The sequence below is a fragment of the Mustela nigripes genome, chromosome 6 (genome assembly GCF_022355385.1).
Source record: "Mustela nigripes isolate SB6536 chromosome 6, MUSNIG.SB6536, whole genome shotgun sequence".
Classification (NCBI taxonomy): domain Eukaryota; kingdom Metazoa; phylum Chordata; class Mammalia; order Carnivora; family Mustelidae; genus Mustela; species Mustela nigripes.
The window spans coordinates 47,254,105-47,275,460 of NC_081562.1; the positions used below are offsets into that span (position 1 = coordinate 47,254,105).

The 21,356-nt window shown below is 34.8% G+C and overlaps 1 protein-coding gene across 2 annotated transcripts in view; it reads right to left on the reverse strand.

The window, feature by feature from the left end:
• The window catches only part of RAB3IP (RAB3A interacting protein), a 46,243-nt gene that overhangs the window by 20,684 nt on the left and 4,203 nt on the right, over window positions 1-21,356 (reverse strand). For both annotated transcript variants that reach the window (XM_059402480.1, XM_059402479.1), the window contains 2 exons: window positions 10,892-11,167; window positions 9,905-10,163 (listed from right to left, as the gene is read on the reverse strand). In XM_059402480.1, coding sequence (XP_059258463.1) covers window positions 9,905-10,163; window positions 10,892-11,142 — 510 coding nt within the window. In that variant the 5' untranslated portion in view covers window positions 11,143-11,167. The remainder of the gene's footprint in view (window positions 1-9,904; window positions 10,164-10,891; window positions 11,168-21,356) is intronic.

Genomic DNA, 21,356 nt, shown 5'->3' on the forward strand with positions numbered 1-21,356 from the left:
TTTCTTTCATGAGACATCCAAAGATTATGATTACATATTACATGTGAAAATAAACAATTAAATGACTTCATTCTTTTTTCCCTTTTCTCTAAACATATTTATTTCCATCCAGAAAAAAATTTAATTCCATTTATCCATTTCAATAAAAATTGAGTGGGTTTTTTTCATATTTACTTTAAAATTTGTTCACTTACAGATAACTTTAGCAATTAGTCTAAAATTTCCATTAGGAGACTATACCCATTTAGTACTGCAACCAGAGGCAAATGATACATATTTGCACTTAAAACTAAGAAGAATGAAAACAACAAGATCACACCCTCATTTCTAGGACTTCTCAAAAGGTATCAAGTAGATGCTTTAAAAAAATCTTTTAAGATGTAAATAACATGCAATTTTATATGTTGCCCTAAATTAATCTTCCAAATTTAGGGATAAAAAAAATCCAAACTTCCTATATATTGATCACAATTGCATTAATAAAATAATAGGTTAGTTATATTGCAATTGTGGTAGCGGCATAGTTTTTGAATTCAGACAACTCCTGAAAACCAAATATACCAACCGAAATATCAGAAGTACCCAATGACCAACCACATCTTCAACAACACTAGGTAAAGGAGTCTCCACAAATCTTAGACTGTGAGAGAACGTGGCTACACTGCCAACATGGCAGAGTCAGCAACCATGTGGAGGGGACAGCAGGAAGTAGAAGGGATTATAGAGGTATCCTGTGAAGCCTCAGGATCTAAAAATTATTACATATACCCCAAAAAAGAGGACTTGACCCTAATGGAAACTGGGAGAACAAATATGAGAACAAATGGAGAAAAAGGAAAAGGTTTCCACAAGCTCCAAGCTACAGGTGGAGTACGAAAGCCTATTTGCAGTCCTAAAGCAGCAAACAGTACTGTAAAGCCCTCAACTCTCAGGGAACTGCAAAGCATCCAGCAAAGAGAATCTTCCAGGACACGGCCCACTTCAAAGGAAAAACTCACGGAATCTGAAACCAAACTGCAAGACAGGAATAATGGAGACTGACAGAGAAAAGGCTCAGACAAAATAAAGGAGAAAGAGGGTGGCAAGGTTCCAAAGCAAACAGATCACAGAAGGTCGTATAAAAGTATTTTTCTTCTGTTTCTAGAAATATCATCTCTAGACATAATGTTATATCTGTAAAGTTTGTAGAGACACAGGGCTAGAAGAGAAAACCTTCTTGAATGAGGTTTACCCCAGAGAGACAGAGAGGCTACAAAGATAAGACAATAACAACGGAAGGGAAAGCTCTTAAATATAAAACTGAGAAAGCTTCTTGTCTATCTTACTCCTTCACAGGAGCCTCCTCCTAATAGTCCAGGGAAATCCAACCCATTTAAATATGGAAAACAAAAACAAATATGTGAAGCTACCATAATAAAAAAAGTTAGAGGTAAAGCCAGGTCACCTTTATTAGGTAAAGACAATCAGATTGGTATTAAATGTCAATAGCATTTTATGCTAGAAAACAACAGAATAACATTTTGAAGATACTCAAGGAAAAAATGTGAAATGAGGATTTGATATCTAGCCAAACTGTCCTTCAAGTATAAAACCAGAGACAAAGAATTATAAACTTATACAACTTTAGAGAATATCTCTCATATAAGCATGATTCAGGGATCGAGTAAAGAACAGAGATTCACATAATCCAGAAGAAGCTGGAGAAGCTTTAACACTAAGGACTGGGGGTGAGAAGCAAATATATTTCACTGTAGAACTACAACTAAAAGATGGGCACATCAAGGGAATGAAAAGACAAGGCACAGACTGGAGAAAATATTTGCAAAAGAATATCTGATAAAGGACTATTGTAAGAAATATACAAATTCTTAAAACGCAACAGTAAGAAAACAAACAACCTGACTGAAAGATGGGCAAAAGATCTGAACAGACATTTCAACAAAGAAGATACAGAGAAGAAATACGCAGTGAAAAAATATTTCATATTATATGTTATCAGGGAAATGCAAATTAAAACAATGATATACACCGATTAGAATGACCAAAATGCAGAACACTGACAACACCAAATGCTGACAAGAAGCAATAGGAAGCAATAGGAACTCTCATAATTGCTACTGGGAATGCAGTGACATAGCTCTTTTAAAAGACAGTCTGGGGCACCTGGGTGGTTCAGTGGTTTAAGCCGCTGCCTTTGGCTCGGGTCATGATCTCAGAGTCCTGGGATCGAGCCCCACGTTGGGTTCTCTGCTCAGTGGGGAGCCTGCTTCCCCCTCTCTCTCTGCCTGCCTCTGCCTACTTGTGATCTCTCTCTCTCTGTCAAATAAATAAATAAAATCTTAAATAAAAAAATAAAAGTCTGGCCATTTTTTAATCAAACTAAACATACTCTTACCATATGATTCAACAATCACACTCCTTACTATTTACCCAAAGGTGCTCAAAACTTATGCCTACACAAAACCTGAACACAGATGTTTATACATTCATAACTGCCAAAACTTGGAAATAACCAAAATGTCCTTTAGCAGGTGAATGAATAAACTCTGGTACATCCAGATGATGGAGTATTAAAAGGAAATAAGCTAACAGGTCATGAAAAGACATGGGGGAAAATAAATGCATATTATTAAATAAAAGAATCCAATCTGAAAAGGTTATATCCTGTAGGATTCCAACTATATGACATTCTGGAGAAGGTAAAAGCATGGAAACCATAAAAAGAGGTCAGTGGATGTTAGCATTTAGTGAGTGGGGAGGAATAAATAGAGAATAGAGGGTTTTTAGGGCAGTGAAACTATTCTGGATAAAGCTACAATGGTTGACACATGTCATTATAGACTTGTCAAAATCAGTAGAACATACAACAAAGGGAACCTTAATATAAACTCTGAACTCTGGGATAATGATATGCCAATCTAGGGGTCATGAATTAGAACAAATGTACCATTCATAGTGTTGAGAGGCTATGTTAGTGCAGGGACAGAGTGAATGAGAACTCTACCACCCTCTCAATGTAACTACAAACTGAAAACTGCTCTAAAAAATGAAGTCCATTTTTTTAATAGGGATAAAGCTGACAAAACAATTATTCAAATGTTGTAAGCTTTAGGAATATAAAAATAATACACATAAAATATAAGAGAAAGATGAAATTTAATTCACAAATTTCTTAAATACTAATGGGAAGTAAAGGACTATAACTTGAGGCACACAACTAGTATAAACTAAATATATCTAAGAGCATAGAGATTAACACTGAAATAACAGTCTGACTAAAACCAAATGATATGAGAAAAACAGTAACCAGGTAAGTTTAGTATTGCTTATGGCAGGAGACAATGGCAATATCTAAAGAAAGGCTAAGATATATACAATTACAATATAGTATATATATCTTTGATTAAAGGAAGATAACAACTAGAATGGAAATCAAACCTTCCAAAATACCAAAAAGGAGGAGGACACAAAGAAAACAGAGCAACATAGGAAAAGGTTGTACACACACAGCAGACATTTGAAAGTTATGTGACAGAAACAAGCCCAAATGTAGCATGCTTATCAATAAATGTGCACAGATGCAACTCACCTAATTAAAAAGAAAATGATTTTCAGATTGGCTTAAAAAAGCAAAATCCATCTCTACGCTTTAGATTAGAGACATACCTAAAACTAAGTGATTCAGATAGATTAAAAATAAAAGAATGGGCAGAAGTATACTAAAAAATGTAATACAAATAAAAATGAGAATCTGAATCATATCAGACTAGACAGAATACAGGGCAACAATCACTGAAAACAAAATAACTTCATAATGCTGAAGACTACAATGCAAAATGAAAACTTTAAAATACTGGCAAATGCAAAAACACAGGTAGTCCTAAACAAAGAGGCAGAAGGACATATCATGTTCTTGAGTAGAAAGATATCATAAAGATGCCAGTTCTCCCTGAGTTAATTTATAAATCTATAACTGCATAAATTTAATGCCAGGTTCTTTCAAACACTAAAACTTCACTATTTTATAATTACATATGAAATGTAAGTCAATTCATTCAACATCTCCTACTCCATGGTCACTACAGTAATTCTCAAGCTAAGAAACCGAGTAAGATAACTGCTCCTTGAGAAATTTGCAATCAGAGCAATACATATGTCATTCAGGAAGGCAAAATTCTTGAATAGCTCCTCTACCAAAGTGGTATAAACCTCACCTTAAATACTAAAAGCCCTCTACAACATGAGCTCAATTTCCCTTTTCAGAGTTTTCTCCCTTCATCCATACGCTAAAGCTAGTATGTTTTGTAGTAGTTAAAGACAAGAAGGGATGAACACCACAAAAAAGATAATACCAGAAAAGTAGGTGGCCCATCCTAAAAAGCACTGGCTTAGAAATCAGGACGTCCTTTAAAGACAAGGGGAGATTATCTCAAAGGCCATGTGAAGTCACTGAAGGATTTTAAACAGGATAGTTATCAGATGTGCAATTCAAAATTGTCATTTGGAAGTATGGTGAGGTAGCTGAGATTTAAAAAAAAAAAAAAAAAAAAGATTAGAGACAAGAAAAACAGTTCACTGATTACTGCTATATTTTAGGCAAGATACAAATTTAGAGTGGTTGTACTGGAGAAAAGAAATTTGAGAGATATTCAAAACACAGAACTTCAGGACTCTGTTCAAGTATATTCCATCAAATTTAAGACTATGATTCTTAAGATTAACATTTTTATATCAAAAGGAAAAAATGCTGTCAATGAAACAATTTGATTTTTTTAAACTTAAAATGTTCATTTTAGGGGCCCCTGGGTGGCTCAGAGCGTTAAAGCCTCTGCCTTCAGTTCAGGGAGCCCCGCATCCGGCTCTCTCCTTGGCGGGGAGCCTGCTTGCCCCTCTCTCTCTGCCTGCCTCTCTGCCTACTTGTGATCTCTGTCGAAAAAATGGATAAAATCTAAAAAAAAAAAAACGTTCATTTTGTACTTATAATAAGAACTCTTTAAAGCTGATTTTTTTAATATACCTTTCTGTTTCAATATCCTATCATAATGAAGTCATTTTCAAGATATTTAAGCCAGTAATTAAGACCAACAAATACAGAACCCAAATCACACAATCCAACTGAATTAATTACAATATGAAAAACCATAACCAAGTTCATACACAAGTAGGCAATGACGAGAGTCACGATGGTTAGTATGGGGTAAAAAATGTACAATTCAGATTCAGTGAAACATGACCATGTAATACATGTCTTTTCTTCCCAACTAATAAATATCTAAAGACAGGGTCAAATCTGATTTATTTCTGTCCCCTACAGGGTCTTGTACAATGCTGTCAGTACTATGACAAAGAACCATGGCCACAGTTAGTAGGACTATGCTGAATATGAATTTGACATAGGTATGCATTTCTGGATGACTTTATTTGGCCGCAAGCTATTCCACTGATTCTTATTTTCCAAGTTATTTCATTCTGTTTTAAGGAAAAATAATTAAAAATTGGAAGTAACACATTATACCAGTAGGTATCACAAGTAGCAAATACAAGAATCAACAAAGGAGTTTATTAAAAATGCATATCCTTAAGCCTCAATACAATAATTTTGATTTCAGCAGAATCTGGGGTAGAGTCCAGGAAGTAACATTTAAATAAAGGTAAACTGAAGCCCAATTTCTACCTCAGAAATCCAACAAAACTGGTCTTCAGTATTACCCTGTGGAAGGGCAAATAAGTGAAGAATACATCATCTCTGGCATCCCTGCACCTCAAAATCAGTGATCACATGGGTATTCCCCCTATCCACAGTATGGACTTGTTGCTGGGAGTCACTGCCCAGCCAGGGACTACACTTCCCACCCCACCACACACCTAAGCAGCAGCAGAAAACTGGTTTGCACCAGTGGAATATGAGCAGAAGTTATGTGTCACTTCAAAGACAAGGCTTTTTAGAATGGTGTGCCTTTCTCCAAACGTTCTCTTCCCTTCACTTCATTGGTTAGATACAGATACCAGTAAAATTCAAAAAGACTACAAAGATCCAAGGTAGAAGAAACACAGATCCCTGAATTATTTCATAAAGAACTGCATATCAACTATGTGCCTCTGCTGCAGAATGCTCAAGAAATAAAAATTAACTTCTTTTAGATAAAGTCACTAAAATTTAGGGGTTGCTTACTAGCACCTAGCATGTCCCTAACTAATATGTGTGTCTATTCTATAATAATGTAACTGTATACATATGTATAGATTCATTTAATCAACAAAATATACTAAGAACCCATTATGTGTTCAAAATACAATCATGAGCAAAACACACATACAATCTTTATCCTCATGAAGTTCAAAATTATTGGACCATGTGTGTTAAGTGTATGTTTTGGGGTTAGGGTTAGTAGGATGGCGCAGAATAAACAATACAAACAGAAATAGAACTTTGACACCCAATCAAGATAGAGTAACAAGGGGACGCCTGGGTGGCTCAGTTGGTTAAGCCACTGCCTTCAGCCCAGATCGTGATCCCAGGTCCTGGGATCGAGTCCTGAATTGGCTCCTTGCTCAGCAGGGAGCCTGCTTCTCTCTCTGCCTCTGCCTGCCACTCTGCCTGCTTGTATGCTCTCTCTCTCTGTGACAAATAAATGCATAAAATCTTAAAAAAAAAAAAAAAAAAGAGTAACAAGGATCACATTCACAACCCTACCTGATATAACTAAAAAACTGGAAAAAATATATAAAACAATTTTTAAGACACCAGGCACCCAGCAGCAGACAGTGATCCTCCAAATATATGAAACAAATTAGGTGAGTCCTACAATTTGGCCAAGCTTATCACCCGAAAAGAAGAAAGCACTATTAGACAAGAATTAAAACAGTTATTAAACTGTATTTCATATGTTTGAGAAGCTAGAGGAAAGACTGAACTTATTAAACAGAACAAAAAATATTAAAAAGACCCAACTCAAACTTTCAGAGATGAAAACTACAATGTCTGAGATAAAAACACACTTTATAGGATTTACAGATTAAATCTGCTGAAGAAAGGAGGAGTGACACTGAAGAAAGAGACAGCAACAGAAACTATGCACAATGAAACACAAACAGGAAAAAAAAAGATTAAAACATAAATGAATAGAGCATCAGTGAGCTGTGGGACAACTTGAAGCCGTCTACTGAATATGTAATAGGAGCCTGGCAGGAAAGCAGAGATAGGGCAGGTATGTAAAAGTTTTTTTTATGAAATAATAGCCCAAACTTCCCAAATTTGATGAAAATTAACAAACTACTGATTCAAGAAGCTCAACAAACCTCAAGCACAAGAAACATGAAAAAAACTACACCAAGGTACACCATAATCAAAGTGCTTACAGCCAGTGCTAGGGAGGAATCTTACATCACATGCAGAGGAACAAAGGACAATGCCTCACTACTTGTGAGAAACAGTGCAAGCTAGAAGACACTGGAGCAACATCTTTAAAGTACTACAAGGAAAAACTATCACCCTAAAATTCTTGACCAAGTGAAAATATCTTTCAAAATCAAAGATAGGAAAATGATACCTTTTCAGATACATAACAACTAAAAATAATTTATCACCAGCAAACATACACAACAAAAATGCTAAAAGATGTCTTCCCAGTAGAAGAAAAATGATTATCAGATGGAAACCAGGATTTACATGAAGAAATGAAGAGCAATGGAAATGGCAGCAATACCAGTAAATATAAAGATTCTTTTCTTATCATCTAAATCTCTTTTTCAATGCAAAAAATAGTAACTGCACTGCACAGTTTAAGCATATGAACACGTGAAACAGACTATGACTACAGCACAAAGGCTACAAACAGTACACTTTTGTAGGGTTCTTACATGTGAGGTAGTATAACATCATCAGAAGGTAGACATGAATAAGTTAAATATGCATACTATTAAGCACAGCAAAGATATATTGCTAATAAGCCAAAGAAGATAAGATGAGATCACCAAAAAAGTGTGGAATTAATCCAAAAGAAGGCATAAAAGAAGGAAAAAGAAGAAAAAGGAATGGATGGAACAAACAAAACAAAACAGTACAATGGCAGATTTAAACCAAACTATATCAATATCACATTAAATGTAAATGTTTTAAATATAACAATTAAAAGGCAGAGATTACTGGAAAGGATTTAAAAAAGAAACTCACTTTATATATGAAGAAAAAAAGAAACTCACTTTATATATGAAGAATAGAAAGATGGTAACTATCTGGTCTCTCTTAAAAGAATAATCAGAATAGAGAGAATGAATATAGATACAATTTTAATTCATAAGTTGCTAAAATTCAAGAAATATTCCATATTCAAGAGGTATTTTCAAGCCTTGAACTCTAAGTATTAACACTATACTATACCCTTCATAATTCACCATATGTACGTGTTCACATATCATTATTATTTCAATTACCTCAACAGGACCTCTAAATATAGCACATTATAGATTTCAAAAAAAATTCCCAACTTGACCTAAGAAATTAGTAATTTGTTCTGATCAATAAGGAACCACTGATTTATTCTCAATGATGGGTATATATGCTCGATAGTTTACCTCTATATAAACTATGATTTCACTTAATACTGTATATTAAAACAACAGAGTCAGATCCAGATGGCAGAAGCTGATTACAATGACATCTCACCCCACACCCTTCCTTTAGAAAAACATAAAAGACTATTGATTTTTCTTTTTGATAAAATATTTAATCAAAAATATTTTAACATATCTGCACAGCTATTTAGTTATCAGCCACTCATTGAAGCATTAATGAGAAGACATATATGCCAGGCATCATATTGTATTATGCTAAGCACCAGGGATACAAAAATCAGTGTTACACTCTTAAGAGACAAGTATAGTAGCAAAGAAGGTGGGAATATATGTTTGTGAAATGTCCTAACATGCTAAAAATTACACATATAGAATGTCTTATCCTCTCAAGTTTCTAAATGTGAATTAGTTCATTTGACCCAAGTTGTCAAACTTATATAGAGTTGTTCACATTATTCCTTTACTGTACTTTTGACATCTGCAGCTCTGCAGTGATATCCTGCTTAACTCCTGCTATTGATAATTTGTCTTTTTTTTTGTCAGTCTTCTTAGATATTTGTCAGTTTTGTTGATATTTTTAGAGAATCAGCACTTTTTTTCATTCATTTTCTCTAGTTTTTCAATTGTCAATTTCATTGACAAAAATTGACAAAAAATGACAATTGAAATTGCTCTTTATTGACATTGACATTGCTCTTTATTACTTCTTCCCTTCTGCTTGCTCTGATTTTGCTATTTTTAGACTGCTGATTTAAGATTTTTCCCTTTTTCTAATAATAAATATTTGGTGCTATAAATTTCCCTCTGAAAGTTAATTACAGTCACAGAAAAAGAATAGCCACAAATTTGGGAATAGATAGCAGAAATTTTAAAGATGACCAAATGGGAAATACAACAAATTAAAAGAAAATTCTCCAAGGTAAGATACAGAAAATATTCAAGCCCAGCTGAATGCCAAAGATAATTACTACCAAACAATTCCTCAAAATAAAATGACTTGGACTAAATAACTTCAAGTGAAGGACCATAAAGTCAACCACACACAAGAAAGGGAAAACCCACACGTGAAACATAACCCACCAATTTGGTATGAATGATGATGTAATAAGACAGGGAGCAGGCACTGTAGGCAGTGCGTACTCTCAGATGAGCTTCTTTACTATTCCATTATTTTCAAAGTTGCCTAGATGCTGCCCCACAGGAGCTAAGGCTGTACATACAGGAAGGTAAATGTAGAACTGCAAAGACTTCATTGGGGTTGCCCCATGTCATGAATACCTCTTACTTTCAAATACAAAACACGGAAAAATAAAGCATCTTTTTTGCTTACCCTCTGAGCTTTTGCAAGTTCTTCTTTTAATCTTTCATAGCCCTTTTCTCGGACTTCCAAAACAGATGGGCTTCGTAAACGGGACAGACTATCAGTACTCAACCCAAAAATATCATCGCTGCCATCACAAGCCTCTGTTATAGTAGCACCCTGTAAAAACTCCCTCTCTGCATTACAGTTGTCCTTTCTCGTAGTTAATTTAGTTAACCCAGCTGTGACTCCAGAGGTAGAACAAGGCGCTGGATCTGTAACATGGATGCTATAAAGGAAAGTTCAGAAAACATCAGTATATGCTCACACAGAACCGGCATAAACACAAAGGTCTAGAACTGCACTATCCAATGTGATAGCCCCTATATTTAATAATAGCATTAACTTAAAAATTAACTTATAAATTATTAATTAATTAAAAATTAAAATCAGTCAAAGCTAAAGCTAACACATTTCAAGTCTAACCACATGCAGCCACTGGCTATCACATTTTCATCATCACAGAAAATTCTATTTAATAGTCCTACTCTAGAACGGGGTCAGCAAACTAAATGCAGCCTAAATCCAGCCTGCTACCTGTTTTGCAAGGCTCACAGCCAAGATTTATTTTCACATTCTCAAATGGTTAAAAAAAAATAAAAATAATAATATTTTGTGGCATAAGAAAATGACATGAAACTCAAAATTCAATGTCCATACATGAAGTCTGACTGGAGTTTATTCATTTACATACTGTCTGTGGCTGCTCTCATACTTTAACAGCAAAGCTGAATAGCTGCAACAGAGACTGCACGGCCAGCAAAGCCTAAAATATTTACCACATGGCCCTTCACATAAGAAGTTTCCTGACCTTTGCTCTTGAACATTAATATGTATTGCTCCTCTTCATAGACAAGCTTATTCAAATTTTCTAAAATAGTATAACTTAAGGCAACCAAACCAACTGTCCATTTGTTTAACATCATACTCCAAAATACAGATCTTGAGATTTCCTACCTGATACTAGATATTTCTGCACAGTTTAAACGTCTGGGGGATGAATACACAGGTTGCGTGGGAAGGTCGGAAACATCTAAGGCATTAGCCTGAATTGGGGCAGAGCACAGAGTTGAAGGATGTGGCCGATAGATGACACTTGGTGAGGTAGTCTGCTCCTGATTTCCTGATTCATACACACCAAGAAGGTCTGGAGAAGTAGGTGAAGCAAGGTTTACTTCATGGAAGCCTTCCAAGGGGTCATTAGCCATAGCAAAAGCCTCATCATAAGATAACCTATGTTAAAACAAAAAGCAGGCAGTTATTTTGATAGTGACATTTAAAATTAAATAAGACCCATAAGTTTTAAAACATGTCTAATAATCCACATAAAGTATAAACTTAAAAGAACAAAGAAAAAATACCATCATCATTTAACATTTATTAAGTGACCTCAGAGTATAAATATTACAAAAGGCAAACAATGTGACTTGAAATGAACTTGCAAGTTATAGCAAATGCTGTTAAGCTGAGTAAATTAGTAAGTACAATGAGGAAGAAATAAAAATTTGCTTGATATTTTTAATCAATGTCTATCATATGACATTAGAGTAAGTAAGAGAGGCAGTAAAGATATGTACATGCTTGGAATGAGATACATACATTACACCATACAGCTGATGCTCAGAACACAGGGCTGAGGCACCAAATCCCCACATAGTTGAAAATCCACTTGTAACTTTTGACTACCCAAAATCTTAACTACTGTTAGCCTCCTGCTGACCAGAAACCTTACCAATACACAGTCAACTAACACGGATTTGATACGTATATGTATTATATTCTGTACTCTTAAAATAGAGAAAATACTAAGAAAAACCATAAGGAAAATATATTTACAGTACTGTATTGTATTTATCCAAAAAAATCAACATGTAAGTGGACCCTGATAATTCAAACTCATGTTGATCAAGGATCAAATGACAATTTCAAATTTAGGTAAGAGGTGCAGAGCTTTTATGTACCTTTCACCCAGATTATGAAACTGTTAACATTTTGGACCATTTGCGAATGGGTTTGCGACATGATGCCCATTACTGCTTAGGATCTCAATATATCTATCTTCAGCACAAGGACATTTTCCTGTCTGACCACAAAACCATCAAAGTCAGGAAATTAATACTGATCAATATGACCATCTAATCAACAGGCCCCAGTCAAATCTCACAGACTGTCTCAATAATGGTCTTATTTAGAAGTCTAGGATCCAATCTGGGATAATGTGCTATCTTTCCCTAAGCCTTAAATTTCTCCTCTGATGGGGTAAGAATGGGTATGACAACATTCTCCCCATTCTCCAGGCTGCTGTAAGGATTAAAAGAGATCAATCAAATAAAGTACTCAGTAGTGTGCTGTGCACTTGGCACCCAGTATGGCCTCAATAAACATTTATTACTATAGTCAGCCACTAACAATAACATGTACACTTCAATGTTTCCATAAGGAAAAAGTATTTCAAAACTACTCAATTATATCACGAAGGTTACATTAAAATTAAAAAGTATACCCCTCAAATTTTTCACTTGAAGAATGTAAATCTTATAAATCCTTTATTGATTTTCCAGTGTCTACAGAATAAAGTCCAAATTTAACAGCCTGAAAATCAAGTCTTCTATCATCTGAATCCAAACTCTTTCCCCAATTTTTTCCTTCTCAGAATAAAAATGTGCTAATCACTAGTGATACCCTCCCACTCCCAAATTCCCAAACACAGGCCCCAATGTAACTCCTAATTTCTTTATAATACAAAAAATTTCATTCATTAAGCTGCAAAATTCTACTCTTTCATATCCTCAATAAAAAGTGTTTAAAATAAGACAAGTAGAGGGACACCTGGGTGGCTCAGTTAGTTAAGCATCAGCCTTTAGCTCAGGTCATGATCCCAGGGTTCTGGGATGGAGTCAGACATTGGGCTCCTCGCTCAGCGGGGAGCCTGCTTCTCCCTCTACTTGCTTGTGCACACGTGTGCTCTCCCCCAACCCCAACAAATGAATAAATATTTTTTAAAAAATAATAATATAAGACAAGCATTAAACAAAAAGGCTGCAGTAAAGCTGGGAAAGGAGAAGTGACCCAATATTTATATTCTTTCAAAAGTACAATTACAACATGTCACAAACCTTCAAGGTTATATATATATATATATGGACAATGAAAACTGTATCTATTAAATCTGAAACTGCCGAATTTCAAATCCAATCAATGTTTTCTTTGTTGTAGCAAACAGTCTGAGTCCTCAAAATAAAACTAATTCTTGTTTTTTCACCCAAAATAGTCACTTGTTAAATGAAAGATCATATTAACAAGGAATGTAAGGTATTTAATACTCAATTTATTATTTTCATCCAAAAAATATTATTCATTCCTTATTTATAATACAGACAAACATACACCAAACATCTAACCCTGAAAATTTCATTTTCACTTGAATATAGTTTGTTAATCCATTCACTTTCAAGGAAAAAATGGGTTTTCAATAAACTCTGACATTTTATCAGTAACTATCTGATACTTCCTTTCATCCATCCCACATACTTTTAATTCACATCATTACCCTTACAAGTTCACCGAATCATAGAATGTGAAAGCATTTGCATTTCTAGAAATGCAAAATGATAAAAATCTTATTGAGGAAAATTTGACAATATCTGGCAAAATGACATATTCATTAAACCAACATGCCCATTTTCAGGCCTTTATCCCAAAAATAAACTAAAATAAAGAAAAACAGATACATGCATAATGCTAGCAACATTAGCAAAAGACCGACTACAATCTTGTTATAGCAAAAGCTGAATGAGCTAATGTACCTCATAATAAAGCATAAAATAACTGTAAAAAGAAATAAATACTATCTTCGTATCACTATGAAGGGATCTTGAGGATATACAGACAAATTAATAAACAAGATAAAGGGGTGTCTGGGTGGCTCAGTGGGTTAAGCCTCTGCCTTCGGCTCAGGTCATGGTCTCAGGGTCCTGGAATCGAGCCCCACATCGGGCTCTCTGCTCAGCGGGGAGTCTGCTTCTCCCTCTTCCTCTACCTGCCTCTCTGCCTACTTGTGATCTCGCTCTGTCAAATAAATAAAATCTTAAAAAAAAAAAAAAACAAGATGAATAACTATGCACAGGAAGCTATTTCTATGTACATATATAATTGTAATTGTATATGTATATGACATATAGATGTATTACTATGGATGCAGACTTACATTTTAGAAGTGGAAGGATAAACCAAAAACTAATAGAAACAGGTAATCTATGGGAAGAGGGAGAGAACAGGAGGAGACAGGTATGAAAGCTAGACTTTTTCAAATGGACCTTGCCTTATAGATTTGAATTTGAGCTTGGAACCATGTAAGTGATAAAACAATACTAAATTTTAAAAAAGAATCCCTAAAAATAAAACAAATAAACTTAGCTGTGTATTGAGATAGTAGCTTAACAACATAGAAGAGCTACTGCAAGTGGTTTTAAAACAAAATTGTACACACTTAACAAATATATTCCAAAGACCAAAGAATGTGAAAAAAGCTGTTAACTATTTTCAGTGACCACATTATTAATGTTGCTGTCATAAAACCATTATTTATAATATTAAGGAAATAAGTTATTTTAATGTCATTCCAAATTAAGGATTTTCAGCATATGAGAAGAGATACAAATGTGAAATCAAAGAAGTAAAAATTCTGAAGTTTTAAATATGAATCCATCAGAAAAAAAAATTCTATTAGAACAAAAAAATTCCTAAATTTATCCACTGAGGTGGTAATAACAACAGTAACCGACTCAGGGGCAATGAGTAAGTACCCCTTGTGCCCAGCATAATACCATTTTGTACGAAAAAAAGAACAACGGCTCCTTAGAGAAATGGCTGATTTCCAGGCCAAGCACAGTAACGTACAAAAAGACCCTGGAACATCCTGTTATACCAGGAAGCAAGAAACTATCAAAGACTACTGGAGTGGTATCAAAAGGATTCTCACTAACCAAAGACAGGACAATCTGAACATCAAAAAGATAGTATCTGTAAGGAATCAAAAAATATATATATTTTTTTAAATCGCTGAATTCATGATGTTATTAAAAATAAAAACAAAAGCGGGGCACCTGGGTGGCTCTGCCTTCGGCTCGGGTCATGATCCCAGCATCCTGGGATCATGCCCCATATCGGGCTCTCTGCTCAGCAGTGAGCCTGCTTCCCCCCTCTATGCCTGTCTCTGCCTACTTGTGATCTCTGCCTGTCAAATAAATATAAAAAATATAAATATAATAAATATCAAATAAATAAATAAAATCTTTAAAAAATAAAGATTTTTTAAATCTTTATTTTAAACCCCTTTGATGGGTGCTAGGGAGTCAATTCATTATTTTAAAAATTGGTATAATTAAAGAATCAGGTACAAGTAGGAACTAAGGAGAAAGACAAAGCCCTTGGAAGGGCTTTTTGGGCATGTTTGAGGTATGAAAGCCAAGCCTTTATGGAGAATACAAATATGCTATAAACTGAAGTAAAAGTAATGAACGTAAAATGCAAGTCTCAGAGGTGGGTTTGAATCCTGCTTCTGTCAAATTATTGGGCCAACATGTGCCTAGGTGTCCTCATCTGGAAATCTGTGCCTGGGCTATTTTGTTTTGTTTAGCAAGAAAGAATGTGTTCAAGCAGGGGCCACCAGGGGGAGAGGGAGTGGGAGAATTCCAAGCAGGCTCCACAATCAGTGTGTTGTGCTGCTACAATCCTCCACACACTCCACAGCAGTGTGTACCCTGCTCAATCTCACAACCCTGAGATCATGATTTGAGCTGAAATCAAGAATCAGGTGCTTAACCAACTGAGCCACCCAGGTGCCACTTATGCTTGGGTTTCCTACCTTTCATGATGAGAATGAAAAGAAACGCACGTAACACTTAGGACAGGACCTCTGGTCACTGCCTCTCCCTACAAGGTTTTCATTCTGTAGGATACATTTAAACTTTGTTTAAATTCAAATCACTTCTGAAAAGATTATTTTAAGGTTAAATTCAGTCCCTTTTTCAAGCATATGCAATTTCCATAAGATGTAACTTAGCTGGTAATGAGCCACCAATCACACTCGTCTGAAAATCTTTTGCTCTTTAAAATATATGGAAGCTTTAAGAATTACTTCATATTCAAAGTTTTTATATGAGTAAAATAAGCTGCTATTTTTAAGCAGTGTTATTTTTTGCATCAAGTAATGAGTAATTCAAAAAAACCTAATTTCTTCTGGAGATTATCCCAATTCATAAACTAAACCTGTTAAGGAACACTACCAATGTGTGAAAAAGGTTGACCACATTAAATTCTTATGGGTGAACTACAGCCTATTTGGTTTTATTATTACTGAATTCTAAGCAATAAAGCTGACATTGAATTATAAGGAAAAGTTGACCAAAACAATTTACTTCTGATCACCCGTATGTATTTCATGTTATTTTTTCTTTCTAGAAGTCAGTATTATCATAGCAAAAGCAACAGTCAATGTTTACTGAAAGTTAACTATGTGTCAGATACTGTTGCTAAGAATTTCACATGTATTAGCTCATTTAATGAATGCCTAGAGAAATCCTAATAACATGTCATCAAATTCTTTCTAATTAATATGAACTTTCTAACTGAAAATACAAGGCATCTTTAGGATAACTCAAGAAATTAAGATGAATTGCTGGTACAATATTTTCAATTAAAAACTGAAGCACTTGGATAACATTGATACGCATACATAATTTAAATGAAATCAAGAAACTCAATTTATATTAGTCCAAAATTAATAGTCCAAAAGAACAAATAAAATCCATTTTCCCACAAAAAGCACATTCCCCTCATTTGATTTACTTAACAAGTGAGAAACAAAGGATTTACTTCTAAGGGGAAAAATACTTTAAAGCCATAATCTTAATCTTTTCCCATATCAATTTAATATCTGAAAATTAAATAATTTTAATTCAGTATTATTTTACTACAATTCCTCCAAGCACACGCTTCAGAAAGTAAATAATTTCCAACGCAGGAGGTTATATGCATCACAGCAGAACAGAAACAGAAATACCTGAAGAAAAAAGGTAAGGTTTTAGTTTTGACCAGCCTCTAACTTACACACGCAAACTTGGGCAGGACATTAAACTTCTCTGAGCCCAAATGTCTTCATCTGTTTAGTGATGAAATTGGACCCAAAGATCCCGATTTTAAGGTTGTAAGTGTATCTGTATGTGAGAAGGAAGACCAGGTTCTAACAACCAGTATTTGCTACCTCACCAAAAACCTTGTACTCTGGAACTGGACTGATGTCCTAGCTCAATCAGTTACTAACAACTTGACCTCAGAGCTCTAAATCTAAATTTCTTACCTGAAAAAAATGGGGGGGGGGGTGTTAATAACTGTACTGAACTGATCTCATAAGGTTGTCTGAGCATTAACTCAGACAATACTCATCAAGGGCTTGGTACCATGGCTGCCACTGACCAATTAAAATTCATTATTACTAATTATAATGATCTTTAAGGTATTTTCTGACTAATACTTGCCAAATATTCTGTCACACTATCTCAGCACAAACATCATCTTCATCAAAGAGAAAAAAACGATGGTTGTTTGGTTTAAAAATATTGTTAAAATTACAAGTGTATTGTTGTAAATGTTCCTCAACAAAGCAAACACTTATACTGTGCACCCACATCCTGTATTTAACAGACATAGATGTTTACATATGTATTATTTTCCTCTTTCAATTTATTAACAGACTGCTGGAGGATGGAAAGCAGGGAGGAAGGTCCAGATGCTTTTATTAATTCCCAAATGACTTCTTAATTTAGCATGAATTTTGGAAGAAACAGCTTCTGTCATTAAAAATTAGGTTGCTATTTCAATAGTGTATAACGAATTAAAGTGTTACAAATCCCAACAATTCACTTCCTTAAAAACCACTAACATTTAAAATATATTTATTAAATACATTTTACCCATATACAATATTAGTGCATTTAATAAAATTTTTTATCAATTGTGTTTATTCTATTTAGAAAGGAAGAATGATTGCCAGCTTACATCTCCTCAGGGCAAATCCTGGCAACAAGTTCTAAGAATGGCACTATGAAAATGGACTGAAGAGACAGCGCACAGCCACTAAATGGTTACTGTGGGGGCTGTGGGGAGAAGTGTGGGAGGAAGGAAATGTTTCAAGGAGAGGAAAATATAAGTTATTTTAGATGCTGAGTAGGAATCCAATAGGTGGACAAGGCAGGGCAATAAAACAGGACAGTCAGGGGAAAATGACACTAATGAAACAACGAAAGAGAGAGTGACAGAAAATCAGGCTGGAAAAGCAAATATGTGATAGATTAAAAGCTTCGTTTAACATGGAAAATGCTGCTTGTAGTTTATCCTGAGGAGATGGTCAGATCTACACTTTAGCAAGTACAGATACACTGTACTGCAGTCATTAGAAAAAAAATGACTCCTAAGGCCATAAGGACTTTAGAGAAAAGAGACTAGAGGCAGTTGGTTAAGAGGTTATTGCAACAGGCTAGCCAAGAGGTTACAAGGGTCTGATGTTTGTTTGTTTGCATACTATGTTACATTAGTCACCATACCGTCCTTCCTTAGTTTCTGATGTAGTGTTCCATGATTCATTATCTGTGTATAACACCCAGGGCTCACTGTCAAGGCCATACCTCCAAGACTGGAAAGGATGAAGATGCATATATACATGCATACATACATACACACACATGAAAAACATTCTAATAGTGTCACATATTTATACATACATACACATACATTCTGTACACATGACATACACATATACACATAGTATACATTTCATTATTCTAATTATTCCTCACAGTATCCCTTTGAACTGGGATTCTTTTTTTAACAGAAAAAGAAATAGGCTCAGAGAATAATTAATTTTGTCAAAGTCAAATGGTCAATAAATAACAGTGAGGATTCAAACCCTGGTATGATTCTGCCACCTGATTCCACTACATCCAAGAATCACTTCAGAAGGAAAACTGACTGGGGGGACGAGGCAGGATTCAGAGAAAGGGTAGGTCAAGACAGAGACTCTCTAAGAGGTCTCACTCAACGAACCATGAGTGAGTGAGCGAGCATTCTGAACAGAGTACTGTTCACTCTCTGAACCCTCGTCTTACTTCCAGGAAGGCAAAACTAACGTTTCTCTAACACACAGCTACTGAAATGAGCATTCACTATTGCCTTGAGTTCTAGTCTATTTTCCTATATTTTCTTTGCTATCATCATTTCTTCCTCCATTTAGCTGCTGTGTGGGATTTAAAATACTTATTCAGCTCTTATAGAACTTGGGGATCGGCATGTAAGTAGAAATAAACAGAAGCTTGATTTTATTATTGTGGTCTTACTGTTATGTGAAAAATATGGCTATTTCATACCAAGGAATTACTATTAATTTTTTAAAGTGTGTAACCATATTATAGCCAACTGCCCTTCATTGTTTAAAAAAAATACTGAGATATTCACAGATGAAAGTATACAATGCCTGAATTCGCTCAAAATAATACAAGAAGGGGAGAAGTAGATGTAGCAGGACTGACCCTTCTTGCTGACTCCTAGGCTAAATGATAGGAACTCTGAGGTTCACTATGATTTTGCATCTACTGATTTTACTTGAAATTCTCCACAATTAGACAGCTTTCAAATTTATTCAAATACAATATAAATAAGGGGAAAGATATTAATCATTTTTTCATTAACATTCACTAAACATTTTGATATTAACAAAAAAGATCACATTTATATTTTAAGAAGCGTCCTATGTTGGTAAGCATAAATTTAATTAATAACCAAAGGGAAAAATTAGTCAGATGGTCAATCAAGCTACACAATCTTTCCACTCTTATTAAAACTGAGCACAAATTAAGTTGCATTTACCAATTCTACAGGATGCAAATATGTTTTAGAGATGCTAGTTTTTGCAGATTCTTTAAGGATTTTCAGAAAATACTCAGAACTTAACTGGCTTACTAATACTGTATTTAACTACAAATCCTTAGAAAAGAAATATAAAAAACATTTTCCAATAGTTTTCTTAATAGCAGAAGACTCCTTATTTTGCATAAGAATGTACGTCAACACTCAACAGGCACTGAGGTGTATATTCTTTGGCTAAATAAACAGTAAGAGTCTTTAGAGAGAGAATAAATAACAAAGCAGAAAGAGTACAGAGAGTGATTCCAGGCTACCTTTGTTTCAAAAATACAGATACAACAGTAAGCACCTTGGGAGAATATCAAGACTAGAGAAACTGAGTTTTTAAAATGTTTGGGGATCCTGAGCATTTTATCAAAGTAGTTTCAGAAAACCTTCCTTCTAGCTCAGTCATTAACTAGCTGTGCAAACTTGCACATGTTACTTAATTTCTCTGGACCTCAGTTTCAGCGTCTATAATGGGTGGTATTACCCCTCATGCCTGTATCTGACAAAATCAAATGGCTTAACAGTCAATGTAAAAATGTTGCATAGATTGCAAAGCACAATACAAACGTGTGCTATCTGTAAAAATCTAAGGGGTCTTATAACCAGAAGGGATCCTTATTTATCTGATATAAAAAGGAAAACAGGGTTGTTGTTTTTTTCCTGAGGTGTAGAGTTCAAATACAATTCTCTTCCTAAAAGGAAATTAATACACTTTGACTTATTGTTTTTTTTTAACTGTTTTGGATGATTTTTTATATCTGATCCTGATCTGTCCAACCTAGGCGCTCCCAACAAATACTTAATAACATTATCCAAACCCATCATATTACAATTCACTTATTTAATTAATTCTAAGCTATCATCTATATGTTCTTTAAAGCTTTTTTTTTTAAGATTTTATTTATTTATTTGACAGAGATCACAAGCAGACAGAGAGGCAGGCAGAGAGAGAGGGGAGGAAGCAGGCTCCCCACTGAGCAGAGAGCCCAACGTGGGGCTCGATCCCAGGACCCTGGGATCATAACCTGAGCTGAAGGCAGTGGCTTAACCCACTGAGCCACCCAGGTGCCCCTCTTTTAAGCTTCTAAAGTAATCTCATTCTTGCATAGTTTCTTTATACCAGATTGTCAATCCATATACGTAGAATTCTATCAACTTCCATTATAATTACATTTACAACCCTGTTCTTAACAACAAGAAACAAATCCCCACAAACTTGAACAACTTCAAAATTTTCCATTCTCTTCCTCTGATTTAAGTAATCTCAGCTAATGGCTACAGCTATCTCATTTTCTGCTGCCAATATTCTAAGGTAAATCAAGATTACTTTTTCACTTTTTCCTAACCATGAATAGGTAGAATTTAAGCTTATAAAACTATCTCATTTAGTTGTAAGTTGAAAGGGAAAGCAGAAGAGAAAAACAAAGATAGCAAGTTAATGCTAGCTGCTGAAAGA